The sequence below is a fragment of the Aphis gossypii genome, chromosome 2 (genome assembly GCF_020184175.1).
Source record: "Aphis gossypii isolate Hap1 chromosome 2, ASM2018417v2, whole genome shotgun sequence".
In the NCBI taxonomy this organism is placed as follows: domain Eukaryota; kingdom Metazoa; phylum Arthropoda; class Insecta; order Hemiptera; family Aphididae; genus Aphis; species Aphis gossypii.
The window spans coordinates 22,501,074-22,522,241 of record NC_065531.1 but is presented as its reverse complement, the minus strand read 5'-3'; the positions used below and the strand labels follow the sequence as shown (position 1 = coordinate 22,522,241).

The following is a 21,168-nucleotide window of genomic DNA, read 5'->3' as shown; positions in this document are numbered from 1 at the left end:
TACATTTTATAGATTCGTGTATATTAGATGAATATATAGAACAGCTAGTGTGTTACATCTTAACGAGGTCGGAGGGGCGGGATGACGATAATATATTATACTATTTATAAATTTGAAACCGTTAAACGTAAATACATATAAAGTTACTTAATCACACATAAACAAACACAGGGACATACAACACTCATATATATTATTATTATTGTTTATGAACATTATTTTATTTCGACCTTATAAGAGGCGTGAATGATGGATGCGATTTGCATAGCATCGTCTCGTATACATGGTGAAAGGAGATATGACGGTTGTGATATTATTATAAGCTCCTAAATAGTAAATACGGATCGTATATTTGCAGTCGTACACAATACGCATATATTATTATATTATGTATTGTTTCAATTGCAGCGTTGACACGGAGACTTCATCAGCATGATTACAGGAGCAGTCACGGGTTTATAATTGATATAGGTATATCGCGTATCATCTGTAACATGGTTTAATATAATATTATAATAATATATATAAATATATTATATTATATTGTACTGTAATACATTCATTGTGAGATTCAACACATGATATGTGTATAATGTGATTTAGTGATGAAACACCCGTGTATGTATAGTTGGCATTATAATTTCTCACGGTAAATATTTTGACGAAAAAATATACTTTAAAGATTCGACCTAAAAAACAAAATTGAAGGTTCACACAATTAGGCAAATACGATTGCAGCAATACACATGCACAGCATTCATAAATACATATTGACGTAACGTTTTTTTTCTATTATGATAAGTCGGGACATCGTTACATGACGGATATGGTAGTCAAATCGTCAAAGTATATACCTATGGCACAAATGGGTATGCGTATGTGAACAAAATAAAATTATTAGTTTCAAAGACGTTCTTTATTATACCTACACGGACGATTTACGATTATCAATTTATCAATATTGCGTAATAATTATAATTAAATTATTTTAGACCGTATCCGAATACCTGCGTGTGTGTCGCTATATTGATCAAAAACTCGCCTTGGATAAATTATGATGTGTTTGTGAAATTAAAGCTGCACTGATCTAATTTTTTTCTATGATTATATATTATATTAAGTAATAGGTATCTTTAAGACAACGTACCACATAAATATATGTAACCAATGTTTACAATCGTATGCAAATTTTACTGTTTGAATTTATTACATAAAGTAATTTAATAAACTTCGAGCTCCTCTTACAGATAGTTATAAAAAAAAATAATTATATATTAAGATACATTTTTGACGCTCAAAATATTACAAAAATAAATAAAAAGATATCTGAACAATATTTTTCTAAAACCAAAAATGTTTATTTCATAAACTTATAAAAATTTCATTAGTTAGAGCTTTGATTATATAATATAGTATATTATTGAATAAATGGATATAGTTTGTCGTTATAATGACGTTAATACATTTGATCACTCTAAATATTATTATTTATTGGTTTAATTTATGTTAATATGATAACTATAAACATTTATTTATGTCAATGTATAATATGATGGTTTATAAAGTTCTACAACAATACTATATCATGTATAGTAAATACTAGGTACTTATTTAATTCTCGTGTTCATAAAAAACTAAAAATCGTGCATTATATAATATATAGAAGTATATTATATATATTTAAAAGAATATTAGTTATAAATAAATTTAATTTGATTTTGTACCAATAATTATCTACCTCTGATTATATGTAAAACACTAATATTCTGTACATCTATTAAAATAATAAGCACAATTAACAATGCAATGTTATTATGATGTATATTTATTAATACTGTGATTATATGTTAAGTATACAGTGAACAGTAATGCGTGTCGCGTGATGTCTAAATTAACAGCACAGATTGCACAACAAGTAATTTAATGTGACACTTTAATTTATTAAACTTAAACATACAATATTCTTTTGAAGTTGACGGATAGTTTTCACTTCATAATATGTATTATAGAATATGGATATGAAAATTAAGTGCGCAGCATGAAATGTGCACGTAAAATTATACTATTTGCGAACAACAAGTTTTTCGACTAAATTACTGAATTGCTGTATAGATGTATTATTTACTGCTGCAAGAGATCGCGTTTCAATCGTATATAACGTATATATTATCCAATATTCAACGCAGCTATTATATTTGAATAGAAATCGTAATAATATAGTATCAACGTAATAAGTATACTTTTAATACGTTAGAAAACTTTGCATCTGTCTACATATTATATGCAATCTTATTATCTAGGCAGCTATACATAATATTATACATCATCATGGTATTATATATTAAATTATGTACACGTGTTTAAAATGTATACATGCATATTCATGCATAATATAATACATATGTATACAGGGTGATTTACCAAGCATGATCAACCCCAATTTTTTCTTTAGTATTACAGTATATAGTTGTTTAAAATCTGATTTTTTAAATTTTTAAATATACCTATAATAATAATTAATGACCGTATTTTCAAAATGTTAAGATTTTTCGTACTACTCGAAGAGTGTTGAGAAGATACAAGGTTTTGTTTTTCAAATGAGTAATCGAAATATCTGCAGTGAATTATTTAGTGGATAGTTTTTCTGAAAATTTTGATGTATCAAGATCAAAATTCAAATGAGTAGTTTTTGAGGTATTTAGCATAATTGTGTATTAAGAATAATAGATTTAATGAAAAAAGATATAAAGATATAGTCTAACATCTAAAGGGTTAGGTAAGATAAGTGGGTGAAGGGTGGAATGATCCTTTGCAAAGATTAAATTAATCATCAATGTTAAATATTCTATTTTATATTTTTATAAAACTATTTTTAAGGGCTATTATATTCTTAATATTAACATTTTAATAACTAAGAAACTATACCCGATCAAATTAAAAAAAAAAAAGTAGGTACATCAATAATGTATATTCCAAAAACTTATCTATAAATAGCATAAATATTAAAAGAGGAGGTTGATTCATTAAAAAAAAACCCGAAGTTAGTATCACCATAGGACACCCCTTAAGTAGTATAAAAAAACCCAAGAATTCAAAAATATGGTCATTATAGTTATTATATTCAAAAATTTCAAAAATTTATATAAATTCATTATCAAAAGAAAAATAGAGGTGTACGTGCCGGATGAATCATACCTTGTATATGTAAATCGTATTGCAGATAGTGACACATACATTCTATACATGTGTAACGTGATATATCAATAATTAACGAACAAACGGACGTAGGTTGTCAGTATTTCAGTCCCGTATATATTATAATTTATGTGTGTGATAAACTCGTACAATCATACTTCAATATGCTATATATATATATATATATATAAATATGATATAATATGATAAATTATATATACGCGAATGTATATAATATATAATAGCAGTATTGTATAAACGCATAATGTGACGCGTATCTAAACGACATGCGGCGCGCTACGCCCGATTATTTCCGGAAATCTCAGACCGGCACAGCGGTCCCGTTGAGATGACGAGCGCTGGGCCGGGCGTTCAAGTCTCTTGTCCGCGGCACAATTGCAAGAATAGCTGGTATTAAGTATACATCCGTACTAGGTAGTTGTAGTCCCACGTGTGTTTTTATTTTTTATTTTTTAATTTACTTACGCAACACCTCGACGACTAACGCGTAAATGTCATATGGCAGTGTGGCCAACTGGGAAATGTGAAAGCAATGTGAACTTTCACTGTTATACAGGTATATATGTACATAAACGTGCGAAACCACATAGATTTATAGGACGAAGAAGGGTGAAGAATACATGCGAGTAGAAGAAATGATTTTGTGTGCGAGCATTGAATTGGAATCGATTTTAATTATAATTTTTTTTTTTTTTTTATTAAGCGTAAAGACTTTGTCTACTACCTATAGGTCATTTTTCTTAAACCTAAATTTAAAATATAAATATATTATACAAGCTCAAATTAACTATAAATTTATTATATTATTATGATTAAATTACATTGGGTAGTTATATATATTTATATATATTATGCTATTAATGAAAATATCATAATTATATTATATATTTGTATAATTGTATATATCAATGCAAATGATTTTAAAATGTCTTGTGTACTGTCTTTTTGTAGCTGCTTTATCTAGTATTATGTAGATATAGGTTGTTTAAGACGTGTCATCTTTTACGAGAAGAATTTTTGGCAATGTGGAAGCATTGTATTTGATTGTGTGAAATTTGTCGCTGTATGTTGTTACATATATGTATGTTAGGATTTTCTTATTGTACTTGATTAGGTATAGATGATGCGTGGGTGAGGTTGATGTGCCCAATTCTTGCTATTATTAGTATTGTATAGTGTATTACAATATATATTCACAACTTGGATGATTTCGAAGCATCTCTGGATTAGAATGGGTCGCGAATGTATCTATAATATATTGCATTAAAAATTAACCGTGAAATTATTATTATTGATCATATAATGCATATTATGTTATTATATGATATGGAAGCATATTAATTATTATATTATACCTGCTACAACACATTATTATATTCTTATATACAGTTGTAAAATAGATTGCATCGATTGGAGTGGAATTAAACTTCGTCAATTGATTTTTAAATTCGATTATTATGTACGTGATTGAATTTGATATTTTACATCGAAAAATAATTTGAATAGGATTTTAGTGTTAAATTCATTTTGATTTTTGAGCATTGATTATGTATTGTATTTGTTAATGTTTTAAAATAATATTCGAGTTGATGAGCGCTAAGTGTTGACTTATTAGTTATTATGTTTAATGTATACAATTAACAAACTAATTTATTAGTTAGTTAGTTTGTTAGTTTATTTATCCATTTAAATATATAAAATAACATTTCCATCGAAATTTATAATTTAAACGTATTTAACTTATGTTAATGGAATATAATTTTTAAATTCTTTAACATTTTAGATTCATGAGCTACTCTGAAAACATTTTAATCGATTATGCTTCAAAAATTTAATAAAACACGTTTTTGATTAAATAATAACTCATATGTTTTTATGTAAAATAAGCCAACTATGAATCATTTATATTGAAGTGTGATCAAAATCTAAGAATAATATTATTTGAACTTTTGAAATATAAAAATAAGATTATAATTATAAATTTATTTATATGATTACTTAGATGTTTAAAATAACAAATATTTTGATTTCTTAGCAAAACGAGAAATACATTTGGTGTTAATGAAAATATTTGAATAACATAATATATTATAAATATCACTTTCCCTAAGACGCCTGTAAGTGTAAGTGGTGAAGCCGTAAAAATATTGTTTGGACCTGCCTGTTACGTATAAACATCTATAATTTCACTAAAACCTTTTTTTTATTATGATTGGTGGTGAAACAATCAAACCATAGTAATTTAAAGAAGATAACTATAATGGATATCATATTATTCATAGAGATGTATATAAAATGAAGAACGCGGTCTGTTTTATTATTTGTGGTCAAACATATATGATACATATATTATAAATTTTTCAATAACAACTTTCGCTTAATAAAGGTCATTTGTCTCTCAATCTTCTAACATTAATAACTTGTACCTCATATATTTTACAAATATAAATATTTTATGTACAGAAGGTGATGTCTAGGACGGTAATGTTTTGCTTATAAACTGATTATGTAAAGGGGAAGGGAACATACAAAAATTATTGAGGTTTTAAATACTACTGTATACTGTAGTGACAAGACTTGATAACATTTTTTTTTTCAATTTTGCTAATTAAGACTTATCGTCGCGCATCGTCTATAATATGTTGTTCTTTCCACGAGCAATTTTTACTACTATAAACATAAATAAATCTATGAAATATAATATACTATTATGCATGACGTGATTATTTCACACATCACTATTTAAAAAATCTACACTTTCTAAATAGTTATGTGTTTGTAATGATAAACTTTAGACAAAAAAAAAACTTATTGTTTATATTACAGTCATACTGCAACATTCACAGATGATGTAAAATTAATACATTTATGTATAATTTAGGTATAGTACTCTGTACAAATTGACCTTGAATCGTATCACGTTATAGTTTATAATATTAGTATAATATCTATAGGTACGTAATCTAATTCATCAAAAGAACATGCTCATGTATTGATACATTTGTATCGATCATTCGAAAAGAGTGAAAGTGTATCACATACCTACGTATAATATAATAGTATGTATATCATATGCATATAACCATAATCGTTGTATTCATATAACTTATAAGGTGATATGGATTACGTATTGGGTGTTTTTTTCCCTGTAGACTAACCAAACGGCATTCCATCTATTTTAAACGATAACAAATTGATCGTGTCTGTGGTCATTTTTATTTTCGCTAATTAAAATAACTATATCTTCATATTATGTTATATCAACTCAAAGCTTAAGGCGCACGCGTAGTCTTTTTTTGACGTTTTGTTATTTCGTAACATTATTCTCGTCATTATATATACATATAATTTATAATATATAGTGCAATTACACGATTAACAAGTCGTCATCAGCAGGTTTTATAATATATGTTAGTTGGTTTGTATTTTATTTTATAGATACGCTGAATAGATCGAATAATAAAATCTTCAATCTTAACAGTTTTACGTAAGAACTAATGAACACAATGCATATAATATACAATAAATAACGCTAAAAAATATGAGTAGGTGCATATTGTGTTCACATCGATACAATTATTTATAGAGTCGATAACAGTGTAAAATGTGTTAATAATAAGAGTTATTGCAAAAGAGAAGATGCACACGCCTTATATATAAACAATTAACTAAAACGAAAATATTTTTTATGAAATAAATAATTTAACAGTTATAATTTTTGTCGAAATGTTTTAGTGTAAACAATATTTAATATAACATCATTCATGTAAATTTGTTGTAATAATAATAATTACTCTGCTGCGTGGGATTCGTGCAGGGCAATTTTGTACTTTCAAAACGTTAATTATACATGTTTAATGTTTATACAATACTAAATTATAATATAGTAATTGAAGTAAAAATTTAAAATCCGTGAACATTGCAATGCTAATCATACTTGAGAAATAAAAATAATTTATAGTTTCTTTTACTACACGATTTGCTCGTTTAATACAATGTTAATAATTTAATGTGAAATTCTAAATAATGATTTAGTAGTGCGTCCAAGTATAAACTCTATGTGGTTAGGTTACGATAGGTTATAAAAGATCTATAATGATATACGTAAATAATAAATAATTATAAAAACAACGAATATAATTTAAAAAATTAAACTCTATTATATATACCTACATACGTATGATCTAACCAATTATTTTCACATACTTGGAGTATCCTTATAACGTAGATACCTATATAAGTGAACACTGAACATTTCCCATATTTTTACATAAATATTACTTAGTGCACTAATAAACATGTTTATTATAGTATTATAATTGAATAAATAAATTTATATGCAAAATGCAAGTATCGGTTCTCGTATCATTCGTATCTCTGCAAATTATTTAGTATTTATATTAACAATATTCATAAATGATCATTAGTTGTGTTAAGAAGAAAAAAAAACATAAAAAATTTTATCGCGACTACTATACATTGGTATCTGAATTATGAATGTACAACGATTAACATTTTAACGCAACAATTCAAATATTCGCTTTTTTATGCAGAGACGTATTTTTTAATCGATTTCGTAGCGTTTTATTCGAAGTATTTATAGTGTTATTAGATTTTCACCTTCACAAATCCGCCCGTCAATCCGAACAATAGTTGCAAAGTCATAAATCTTCTAACCCATTGTATCTCAAATATATATGTATATAATATAAATAGGTATACCGCACAGACATCGTTTCAAAATCCGTGTGAGTCGTCGACCATAATATTATGTATATAACGTAATATTGTACGGCAGGCCATCGTGGGAGTATAGTCAATATAATCATCGCGGGTCATAATAATTTGTACATTATTAACAGTAATTATCGTGCACGTGTATAATAACCTGCGAGCAGGTTTTTCTCTCTTAAATATCTCATCACGTTTTATTCACGATATTTATATATTATTTATACGTATCGCTGCACACGCATTATTCGCGAGCGAACCGCGGTGCAATATCGGCGACCGCCCCCGACCACTGTCCGAGTGGTTTATTTTTCATTCCTCGTCGATTTCCAAACCCACGGTACGCCAGCGTCCAAGTACGAGGTTCAAACGGTCCGGGCAACATTGACCTTTTCCGACCACGGAATTATAAAACGAGCGCTTCTCCTGCTGCAGCAGAGTTGTACGTATTATATGTATTTGTACACAAGCGCCGCGCCACAACTTTCACTCGTACAGTCGTACTTATAATAATCGTTCGATTATCGACGCCACCACACATTTGAAAAAAAAATCTTATCGCACATTAAGATTTTGCCTATAATATGACGATCGCCGCCAAAAGCCTCCTCGGGAACCGGTTTCAAATGGCTGCGAAAAGTCTCGCGACCGTTACGTATACGCGCCTTAGTAATCGTTTACCGCAAAGACGTATGACGTATGGGACGTATGTATCCCTCTCTCACAGATCGATTTCACAATATTAAGATATTATCGAAACGATAATAAAATAATCGTCACTCTCCGATGTCGCTTATTTTCTAACGGCTATATTTTATAATACGATATGTTATGCATCATAATAATTACTATATGTGTGTTTCGTTCATAACACATGGTCTGAATTAGAGACGCGAACAACTTAACATATCTAAGTATGCATCGCGCACCTATATGTACCTAATGATAAATTGACTTTTGCTAAAGGTCAGAACGATTTCAGACGCGAGCCGTGGCTTATTATGATTGTGTTTTATTTCCGTATGTTTTTTTATCTGTCGAAAAACGAATGGTAGGAATAACAAAGTGTATAGACGTTTGAAATTCTATTTAGGCGTTTTGTTCAAAGACACGAAACGCTGCTGCATTAGACGGAATGAAAATTGTAATGACTTTTTAACGACAAACAAATATTTTAATAGACGATTATTATTATAAAATGACGATTTGTAGAAAATTTGTTATTATTTATCACAGAAAGTTAAAAATCATTTTTGTTTCAAATGAAATTAATTAATTAATAGTCAATGTACAGTAGTAATATGATAGAGACCGTGACGTAGAAACTTTAACAATATTAAAAAATAATCTTATATGTATAGCATTTAACTATGTGTATACCATTACGTGCGGGGAAAATGTTTGTTTCTAAGATTTCTACTTGATTACGCCAACACATTCTAATAAATTGCAAACCAACGACGTATGCTATTGTTTCAATACGGACACAAAATATATTTTATTATATCAATCTTAATTATCGTTAAAAATATTCCGTATTTACCGTGGTTATCTGTTGTAGACGTATAAAAAACCGTAGGTAGCCAGTAGGTATATGAATATAAACTTAGATGTTGTAATGTTGAAATTCGAAATTTTAAAAATATTTTTTGATATGTCGCAATCAGAATACCTATGCTTTTCGGCACATCATTTCATACATTATATAGATAGATCGATAGATAAATATGGATACACACAATATATGTATACCTATATACGAGCTCCATGTAAAATACTTATATAGACATGGTGGTTATAAACGGTGTAAAAATGACACGAGCGGTTTGTCGGCTTTATCCTTCGACGTGAAAATATTGTTTTACGTAATTATCGAAAACTACTCTCCATGCTCTAGGGCGGAGCCCTCCGGCGCAGTGGTCACTGTTTAGCAAGATGACCCATAAAGGTCGCCTAAACAATTTTTACACAGGCGGACACGCGCTTACACGTGTAGGCAATAGTATATCACATATACTTGTCGAAAAAGAAAAAATAGCAGTCCTATAACATAACATAACAGTACAAGCAGCTTTTATAGGAAATACGTATATACATATACATAAACGGGTACACTTTTTATTTTTAAATTAAAAATGTATTTATAGTTTATACAGCATTGTTATGCATAATAAGTAAGTTAGATAACATTTATAATATTGTGACATGACAAAATAAAAATTAACGTTAATGGGCACACTCAGTGATATAGGAAAGTATACATGCAAACATTATTATTATCGAAAGACTGGTTGTACGACACCTCCTATTTAGACAAAATATTATATATAATAATATAAAGGAATGATAACTACGTCAAACGGACATAAGAACGTAATCATATTATAGACTTCGGTATTACAATATAATATATGCGCAACGCCTAAATCTAATATTATGTTATAGATATTATTATAGTGTTTTCTATAATTGAATGTGACCGATTCGAAGTAGAATTAGCGATACAATATACATTCATCTAAACTATCTATTGCTAGAATGTTAATTCTTATAATGGGTGCAGGACACAGCCACACAGGTGGTACTATAGTGCTATTATATACTTACGTATATAATATTATGAACGTATGTGCATTCGTCATTCGCTCATTCAACTCGTTGATCGCAATCGCATTCAATCATCGGGGAAGAGTAAAAAAAGAGTAAAATGCGCAAAGATCAAACAGGGGTAAAAACAATTTCCTGTTGAATTTCGTCTTAAAGTTCAAATAACACAAAAAATCAGCTAATTCGATTTCGCCACTGTTATACCAACTGTAAGATGCTGGATAATACCGGAAGACCAGTGTTAATTTAATAGTGTAAATAGTGTAATAGCACTAAAAATCAGTCTTGCCAATAAACCAGTGTTTTCTAACAGTTTCACTACTGCAGGTATGCAGTAATATTGACATCTAAAAGTAGGCTCGGTTAATTTTATAATCAATTAATGATAATAATTTTTTTAAATTGTAAAAAATATAAGTTATTAAAAATGTTTAAAGATTATTATCTTTAAACATTTTTGTATTTTTATTTAATAATTTTTCTAATAACTAAAATCATAAAATTGTGTATCATATACTTATTGCAATTTCTAGTAGCACCGATTAGTAGGGAAAAATTAAATAATTTCCCATCAAAAAATTGGCCTCCTTCCAGTATTATTATCTTAAAGTATTTGGTCGAATCTATACAAATACATACATTCGGTTTCGTTTTAATCGCGCAATTTACTGATTATTTTATTCACATATAAACATATAAACATATAAACATAAAAGTATAAAACGCAACGATATAATATAATAATAAATATGTATTATATGGTTAAATTTGAAATTTATACGTAGGTATGTCAAATAATATTTTCAACGTTAAAACTAGATATTCATCGTAATGCATAACACTCATCATATAAATATTGGCATTATGCAAAGTTCAAGCCAGTTTTACGAAAATAAATATTAAATACTCATGAATCGAAAATTTGTTGTATTTTTCTTTAAATGGCCAACTGTTTTTAATTATGGATTATAGATAAGCAATAAATAAGTAATTAATTTGAAATGGACACACATTCTTTAAACGGTTTATAAAAATAATTAAAAAAATCATTAAGTGGTATGATTAAAATATATCAACTATCATTCAAGGACGATCGAATATAATAGGATTTTATTATGAATAGGTTTACACGTAAAAAATAAAATTTGGTAAAATAATGTGTAAATGTGTAATACATAGGGCATTGTATTTTATAATAATTTATATGGATAGATGATTTTATTGTTTAGAAGTATGGAAATTTAAACAAGAATGGTTAAGCGTTTAAGGCTTTTATGCGGTCAAAATAAATATTTAGGTTAATTGTTATACTTCATTATTGTAATTGATTTTCATTAAAAAAAAAAAAAATTGAAATGAACACTGAATGTATATATTTATAGCTAGATACACGTTCTTAAAATTATGACCGGCGCCGCGATATTTATTGAGAATGTATACCATATAATATCTAAATATTAATTATTCTATTCAAATTTAAATTCTATAATTATATGCATTTTTTTTAACGAAAATGTGTAATAAGTGTTGTGCAATTTTTTCCATTTATACGAAATAACTTTAACCATATTATATGTTATAAATGTGTATATTTAATCTATAAATAAAGTGATAAAAATAATGTAACAGATACTACCTATAGTAAATTACTACATATATATTAAAAATTAAAAATAAATAATTCCAAGTCTACTGTATATTACAAACGGCAATAATCATGATTACTACAATAATCATAATTTATGTTTATGCGATCGTTAAATGTGTACAGCGTATAGTTTCTGTCGAAATTCAGCGTTTTAAATATATATATATATACCTATATATATGACTAAGCATCGCGAATTCCTGCAGAGTATTACCTACGCGCTGCAAATCAAAAGTAACTTCCTGACACAATTACCATTATATAATGTTAATTTGTAATCCATCCTGTCTCTAGCGGTGATTTCGAAGTGAATCAACGCACTTATAACGAGTGTTAAGTGTTATGCGTGTCCAATGCGTCTTCCTTCTGTCATGTCGTCAACACTGTATAAATATATATATATAGTTAATACAATATAATACAAATATACAATACCACACAGACTGCAAAAAAAAAAAAATCCCCGACAACAACTGGCCAATTAATTTAGGCAGGTTCCTACTGTACACGGGGAAATTAATAATAAAATGTGCGAGGTGATATTTTTTTTTTTTTTTTGATTTCATAATAGTTTTTATAAGACAATCTTACTCAACTATATATAAATATACCTTATACTAAACACATATACCTTTCGACGAGATTGACGAGTCTATGTAGGTACATCGCGAGCTCGTTTACAATACATGTATATTGTATAGTAGTAAACAACTTGTAATTCACGTTGGATCAGTTTCCGTAAATCTCATCAAGGACGTCGGGATGAACGATTCACCACCTCCCGCGAGTGCAGTTTTTTTAAAGAGCGAAAAAATATTAAAAGTATAGGTTCTTATTGTATAGTTATGAGTGTAACAGCGTAAACGCGATTAGCGAATCGAATTGTATATAGTTTTTCGCTTTTCATCATTGAGTCCGTTTGTAAACATTTCTGTATATTTTACGACGAACGTGCACGAAACGATGATGTCCATGTAGGTATACCTATTAACTTAGTGCTTATATACTATACATGACTAATGAGCAACAATAATTTCATAAGTAATGATTACTGCAGATTGTGCAGCAATCTCTGCACCGAGACTTTTCGATATCATGTTATTTAGAACATTTGTCTATACTTATTACTTATATATGAACAATTATATAACGTCATAACTTGATTATGCGTTTATAACTAAATTGGATTTTCTACGAATAATCAGCGGACTTGTTTGACTCCTGCAGGTTTACAATCTCAGCAAAATCCAAAATATGAATTATAAATACGCTGGTAAAAGATTTCTCTTTTATTCTGTATAGAATAACACTATAAAGTTCATAAAAACGTAACACCATTTGGACACCAAAACTCTCTTATAATATTATACAAATTATGAATTTAAATTTTCAGCTAATTGAAAATTAAAATCATTTATTCCGTAATAATGATACGCTTGCGCTTTACAATGGTGGTTAAAATGTAGGTACCACAAAATACGAGAGAATATTTCAAACTTTCAAACGTATTATAGTTCATTTTCATAATAATCCGTGCGAGTTGCCACATATTATATTTTGTAAAAATTTTAAATTTGTTTTGTCTTGTGTAGATAGGTATACCGATGATTTCTCACCCACGTGTTGTTAGCTTCTATTAAAATTATTTTACCCGAATACAGTTTAAGTTTCTAAAAATATTCTCTGTCGTAACGTTTCGGAAAATATGATTACAGACTTTCGTTTCACTTCCTCGAGCCATTTTTCCACACAGATATAGTTCTCTACGCGCGCAGCAATCTAACTAGGTAGTTTTTAACGTGAGAACGAGACTGGTAAAGCAAATTTTATACATAAGATTATGATATTATCCGCATAAAACGTTTTACATTTTATTCTTTTACCGCAATGTGTAGCGTATAAAATAATTCGTTTATAGTATTTTAAATTGAGTAACAAACAAAGTCGCATTGCCCAAAGGTATATTATTATCTGTAGGTACCTGCAATAACACCGCGCGCGGTGTTCTAATGTTTTATAATATTGTCAAGACTGATAATTATGTTACTTGGGGAGTGTCTTCGCAACAATCAACGCGTGAAACCGAGAAATGAATCTAAAAGTACATAATTTCAACAAAACGTATCATCAGATCTCGCGCGCGTGAGAATCAGATTAATCTAGTGAAACCACAGTATACTACCTACGCATAACATTATACTACGGTGAGAACAATAGTTTAGGAGGCACACGTAAGACAGCAATATAAATATTATAAATTATAATAATATAATATACACAGGTACACTTATATAGGTACGCAGTCAGCAGATCACACGTACACGGGCTAATTTGTATTCAACTGGTTAAAAGGGCATGTATCTACCCACTATTCGGTGCACTTTGCGCGTGTACGAAGACCACACGAAGTCATCGGTTAGGCCCCGGCAGTCGGCACATAATTTATATTATATATTATGTCTGCACGGGACTGCTGAAGAACACGTCATTATACAAATAATAAATTCGTAACGTATTTGCGGTCATCTACACGCTATACCTACCTAATATATATTTAGTGTATAGACCGCGCGCGATATTGTCAGAGATGCGTTTACGCGTTCTGTGCACGTCGTAGGTATAATAATTTAAATATTAATAACCCGGCCCATCTCGTGATGAATCTACTACATGTATCTATACTATACACGTATGTACGATGTACGAACGGCGTAAGACCAAAGGATTGTCCGAGCGAGGGTGGGAATACAGAAGGTCGTTGATATCTCGGTTTCTTAACGAGAGAAGAAAAAACCCGCAACGACTTCGGCTTTCACTATTATTATTTATTTATAAGACTATCTATACCTATATCATACAGAAGTGGGAAAAACTAAACATTATCTCGACTAAAAACACACTGTGACAACAAGACGCGATTAATACGTTCGTTTAACTGCAAGGAAAAAAATAACACAATTATTAAATTATAAAAAATCCACTGCGTAGACTAAAAAATTGTGTTTCGGTTTAATAGGTAATCTACATTTTTTTAACGTCGTGATAACAGGTATTTACCGCCACGCCTTCTCTGTTGTCCGAACAGTTTTTTAATAATTGTGCAGAAGATTATACGGTTTTGCGCCTCGAATATTGTCGGCACCGACGGCACCCACATGCAGCGGTCTTGTAACCGCGGCTGCGGCTGACGGATCGGTCCGATATAATAAAAATATTCAATTATAAAATATCGATGAGAATTCAAAGTGAACTATATCATTATACGTTATTATTTTTTGAACTGCAAAATACAAAATATTATTATCGTACGATTTATATTCTACGAGTAGTATAATAAAACACGACGAAGACACAGTTTTGGGTGAAATTTTATTCGACTCGTCGCATAACGATATTTTATAATATAATAATAACATAATATTACGTATAGGTATACGTATATAGATTTATTTTCCGCTCCCCGTTCTATCGTCATTGCCGCCCACCCCTCCCGCCGTATAAACAATAAGCAATATATACATATTTTTTTCTCTCGACAAGACAATATATATATTATAAGGAAATAGGTATGCGCGTTTTGAATCGATCACACACACACACACACACACACACACACACACACACACACACACACACACACACACACACACACACACACACACACACACACACACACACACACACACACACACACACATACACACACAGATACCTATTATACCTACATAGGTGGGTATATATTTATAATGCAATGTTATTATTCAGCAAATTTGGATCGTTTTGAGCGACGTCGATACATGCACATGTATATATTTAACGCTTACAATGGGTGTTATGTTTGCGCCGGCGGGCACACACTTGCGCCGCGAGTATGCAAATTCAGATTTTTATCCTATAAAATATATTAAAGTCATACGTAGAGATTAGACACGGTCTTGTCATGGTCTCGTGTTATGTGATTTACCGACACGTGATCTATATTATATTGCGTTCGTTCGATGTTACGTAAATATTGTTTATTGAATAACTGTTGAAAACACATATTTTTTGGTGATGACTTTTGTGCAGTTTACGAACTATCTATACTATATGTATATGCAGTTGTATTATAACATTATATTATACATTTCATGTTATACATATTATTTTGCTCGACGCACTCATACTAACGTTACAATGTGTAAATTTCTGTTTCAGATGCAATTTTTGCCATGGCTGTTAATATTTGGGTCAATTATTATATCTGACGCCGAACGTAAGTGCATAATAAATGCGTCACTCTATACCGTGTGGCTTTTACTAAATAAAGCTCTATTGTACATTAGAGCTAATATTATGTGAAATCGATTGAAATATTATGATAAGTTTTTAATTTCTATTCAATATTAATTAATACTCATGTGTTTAACAATCGTAAGATGATCGTCTATATAGATTTTATTATCTTTAAATTTTTGAATGGTATTATTGGTTAGGTTAATATGTCTATCTCATATCGATCTTCCCCACATACTTCCATTCTTGAACACACTTATATATTTTTTAATTACAGATATCTTTATAGAATCTTATATGTTCAATCACTGTAATTTTTTTCCTCAACTTTAGTTCGTTTAACATAATGCTGATCAAACTATACAGAATAAATAATATTTTAAAAATAAATAATTATTGAATGTTAGTCTAATTATTGGTAGTAATATTATATGTTTGACTTGTTTTACTATTTAAAATCGATGAATCATGTATTCGTTAATCGTAGTACGTACCCAGTCCACATAACTCTGCTAGATATGCTAATAGCTATGTGAATATTTGTTAGTGTTACTTTATATCAAACAATATATTATTAAAAATTTATTGCAAAATATTATTTAGTATTAACTATTAGTGTATGTTTGTGTTTATTTTTTTATTATCGAAAAATCGAATATTTATTTAAGTTCAACGGTCTGCGAGACCTTGAGAAGCTAAGTCGACATGATCTGCATTCTATATTACTTGCATCACTTTTTTGTACACTACAATAACCTTGGCCCGTCTTACATTGTAATATCGAATGAAAACAATACCTTTAGAGTTTAGACACTTCCACAAAGTTTTGGAAACAATTTAACGAGTTATTAATAATATTCATATTAAACAGTCAGCTAGGGCTTAGGTCATCGCGGCTACTGTTAACAGCAACAGTTACCGTTGCTGCGTGAGATCTCAGTCACGTTACTATTTTGATTGTTTGGTTTGTTAGTAGTTTTTTCGCATTGTATAACACTTCACTTGCGTTAATATCCGTTTGTGCTTTGATCGCAAGGACGAAATGGTTTTTTTTTTTATATATATAATATTGTTTTGTAATGCATTACAATTTACAGATGATATACAAAAACGAGAAACATCTAATCAAAAGAAGGTGGTGTGTTACTACACGAACTGGAGCGTTTACAGACCAGGCACGGCTAAGTTTTCACCGCAAAACATTAACCCGTACTTGTGTACGCATTTAATATACGCGTTCGGTGGTCTTGACAAGGAAAATGGCTTGCGTCCTTATGACAAGTATCAAGATATCGAACAAGGTAAATATTTTAAACTGTGTGCCATATTCGTTGTGCATTTGTATTGACTCGATTGATTTCAAACAGGTGGTTACGCCAAATTTAACGGACTGAAGACATATAACAAAAATCTTAAAACGCTTTTGGCGATAGGAGGGTGGAATGAAGGTTCCGCTAGATTTTCAAAATTAGTAGATGACGAGGATAATAGAAAAGAATTCGTGAAAAATGTTGTTAAGTTTCTCAGACAAAATAATTTTGATGGCCTTGACTTGGATTGGGAGTATCCTGCCTATAGGGATGGTAGTAAACCCAGTGACAAAGAAAACTATGCGTCCTTAGTTAAGGTAAAAATAATCGAATTAAATTCGGTTGAACTTGTGTATGAAATATAAAATATAATATTATACTAATATTAATTATTTCTTAAATAAATAAATTTTTGTAATGTAATTTATTTTTTTAACACGAAGGAATTGCGAGAAGAGTTTAATAAAGAATCTTCAAAAACTGGCCGAACTAGGCTGCTTTTAACTATGGCAGTTCCAGCTGGTATCGAATACATAGATAAGGGATACGACGTTCCTGAACTAAATAAGTAAGAACATGGTTTACAAGCTCACTTTGCATATTTATCTATTTGATGTTAAATTTGTATTGTTATTTTTAACAGGTATTTGGACTTTATGAATTTACTGACTTACGATTATCATTCATCATACGAACCTGCAGTAAATCACCATTCTCCACTCTATCCCTTGGAAGAAGATTCTGAGTACAACTTTGATGCAAAACTTAATATAGTAATTTGAGATTTATTTTTAATTTTAAAAATAACGCTTTTTTATACATTAACTTTTTATTATAATTATTATTTCGTTTATTTTATATAGGATCATACAATCAAACATTATCTTGCTTCTGGAGCTGATAAAGAAAAACTGGTCCTTGGTATTCCAACTTACGGTAGATCATATACACTTTTTAACAGAGAAAGTAAAGATATAGGAGCTCCATCAGATGGTCCTGGTGAAAAAGGAGAAGCAACTAGAGAAAAAGGATACTTGGCTTACTATGAGGTATGGACTATAATAACATTTAAAAAAATATGATTTTCAAACATTTGTTGTAAAGTATATTTATATTATATCTACATGACTTCTAGTTCTATAAATGCATACAAAATAGGTCGCAGTTTTTTAATTTATCTATAATATTAATTATTAACATAGGAAAATGACAAAAAATATATATCAGCTAATCCAGTATTAATTGTATACGTATATAGGTTACAGTGTAAACTATATACCTACATATATACGTATACCATTTTTATGAATGGCATTAACTTTATACTATGAATATTTATTAGTTAAATAATATAACTGCATATTATATAACACTATTTACAATATTAAACTATTGTTATTCTACCTATTACTTATAATATTTATCGGCTCTATGTTGAACATTATATTTAAAAAAGACCATTAATATAAATATTAAAATTGTATTTTTCATACTTATAATTATATACAATTTATACAATATGTAAGTAATCGTTGGCATTGTTATTGAAGTATGAATTTATAAAAGGTCCAAAGAATATAAATTGTAGTAGGTATTGGTAGTTATAATATATAATTATACTATTATAATAATACGTCGTAGTTACAAACAATTAGGTGTTGGGTGAAAATTAGCATGTATTATTAAAATAATGTCAGTGGTATTGTAAAAATATATGACAATGGACGATATTGTTTTGATGTATATAAAATAACAATATAATATAGATGTGTATGTTTTTATTTAAATAGATTTGTGGAAATTTGAAAAAAGATGATTCCTGGACTATTGAGCAGCCAAAACCAAAAGCAATGGGACCTTATGCATACAAAGATAATCAATGGGTTGGATATGATGATGAAGAATTTGTTAAGTTAAAGGTATGATTAAATTTAAAAAAACATAACTACTGTCTATTATTATTATATATTATATATATTATTATATTATTATATATGTTATTGATAGCTATAATATGATTTAATTTTAATGCGTTTTAATTAGGCTAAATACGTAAATGAAAACGATTTGGGAGGTATAATGTTTTGGTCAATTGACAATGATGACTTTAGAGGAAGTTGTCATAGTAGACCATATCCATTAATTGAAGCAGGAAAAGAAGCTCTTCTCGGGTATGTAAAGGGTTCATACTACTTACGGTGTATCATGAAGATATGACAATTTCACGTTAAAATTATATTTGAATATGTCAGATCATTTTGATACACTCTGTATATTTAATTGAATTATGTGATAAAAATACTTTATATTTTTAATTCTATATAAATGCATTTTAGAGATTCAAAAGTAGCACCAAGTCAAGGAAAAGAAACTAAAACTACCTTATCAAAATCTCGACCAAAACCAAGACCAATTGCAAGAACTACTACTACAGCAGCACCACAAGAAAAATCAAGTGTATCTACAACTACACCAGAACCACCTACTACACCTGATACTGGGACTGGTAAATTTAAAACTATTTAAAATTTTACATTTTTATTACTATGATATGTATAATAATTAATAAGCAAATATCTGTGTTTTAAAGATTTTACCTGTAAGGATGAAGGATTCTTTCCACATCCACGTGAATGCAAAAAGTATTTTTGGTGTTTGGACAGCGGTCCGTCAAATTTAGGAATTGTAGCCCATCAATTTACATGCCCTTCCGGATTAGTGTTCAATAAAGTATCGGATTCTTGTGATTATACTAGAAATGTTGTCTGTAAAGATAAGAAAACCACCGATCCAGTAACTACAACAACTACAACGACAACTACTCCCAAAGCAATTAAATCTGGAATAAAAACAACTACTACTACAACTACCACGTCAACAACTCAAGCTCCAGAAGTAGAAGAAGAAGGAGAAGATGAATTTGAGGAAGAAGAAGATCCAAAAGAAATAAAACAATTAATTACTTTGATTAAAAAATTGGGTATTTATTATTAATTAGTTAAAACTATGCAGCGCATGGTTAATTTCAAATTAGAATTTCTGTAAATAATTATGTTTACATAGGTGGTGTAGCAGAATTAGAAAAACAACTTAATATTAAGGATGGGTCAACTGAAGTAACAACTCCAGCAATAAGCAAATCCCTTTACAATAAAGTTTTAAAACTGCCTTCTAATAGGTAAATTTTATTGTATAATTTAATTGTAAAATTTAGAGTTAATTAAAAAAGAAAAAAAATTATGCAGGTTTCAATCCTCATATATAAATGGACCTGGCCCCCAGAGTGAAGGGTTAGACAATAAAGATGACAATATAGATTATAAAAAAGACAAACCTCAATATGTCACAATTAGACGTCAAAGGTTTGTATAGAGAAAAGTT

The 21,168-nt window shown here is 29.2% G+C and overlaps 1 protein-coding gene across 1 annotated transcript in view; it reads left to right on the top strand.

Annotated features, from left to right (window-relative positions):
• The window catches only part of LOC114124370 (mucin-5AC), a 38,518-nt gene that overhangs the window by 12,498 nt on the left and 4,852 nt on the right, over window positions 1-21,168 (top strand). The window contains 12 exon segments of the mRNA XM_027987600.2: window positions 16,400-16,457; window positions 17,575-17,778; window positions 17,845-18,104; window positions 18,231-18,355; window positions 18,431-18,560; window positions 18,651-18,836; window positions 19,578-19,706; window positions 19,831-19,958; window positions 20,124-20,293; window positions 20,378-20,767; window positions 20,851-20,965; window positions 21,033-21,149. Of these exon segments, the coding sequence (XP_027843401.2) occupies window positions 16,400-16,457; window positions 17,575-17,778; window positions 17,845-18,104; window positions 18,231-18,355; window positions 18,431-18,560; window positions 18,651-18,836; window positions 19,578-19,706; window positions 19,831-19,958; window positions 20,124-20,293; window positions 20,378-20,767; window positions 20,851-20,965; window positions 21,033-21,149 (2,012 nt within the window).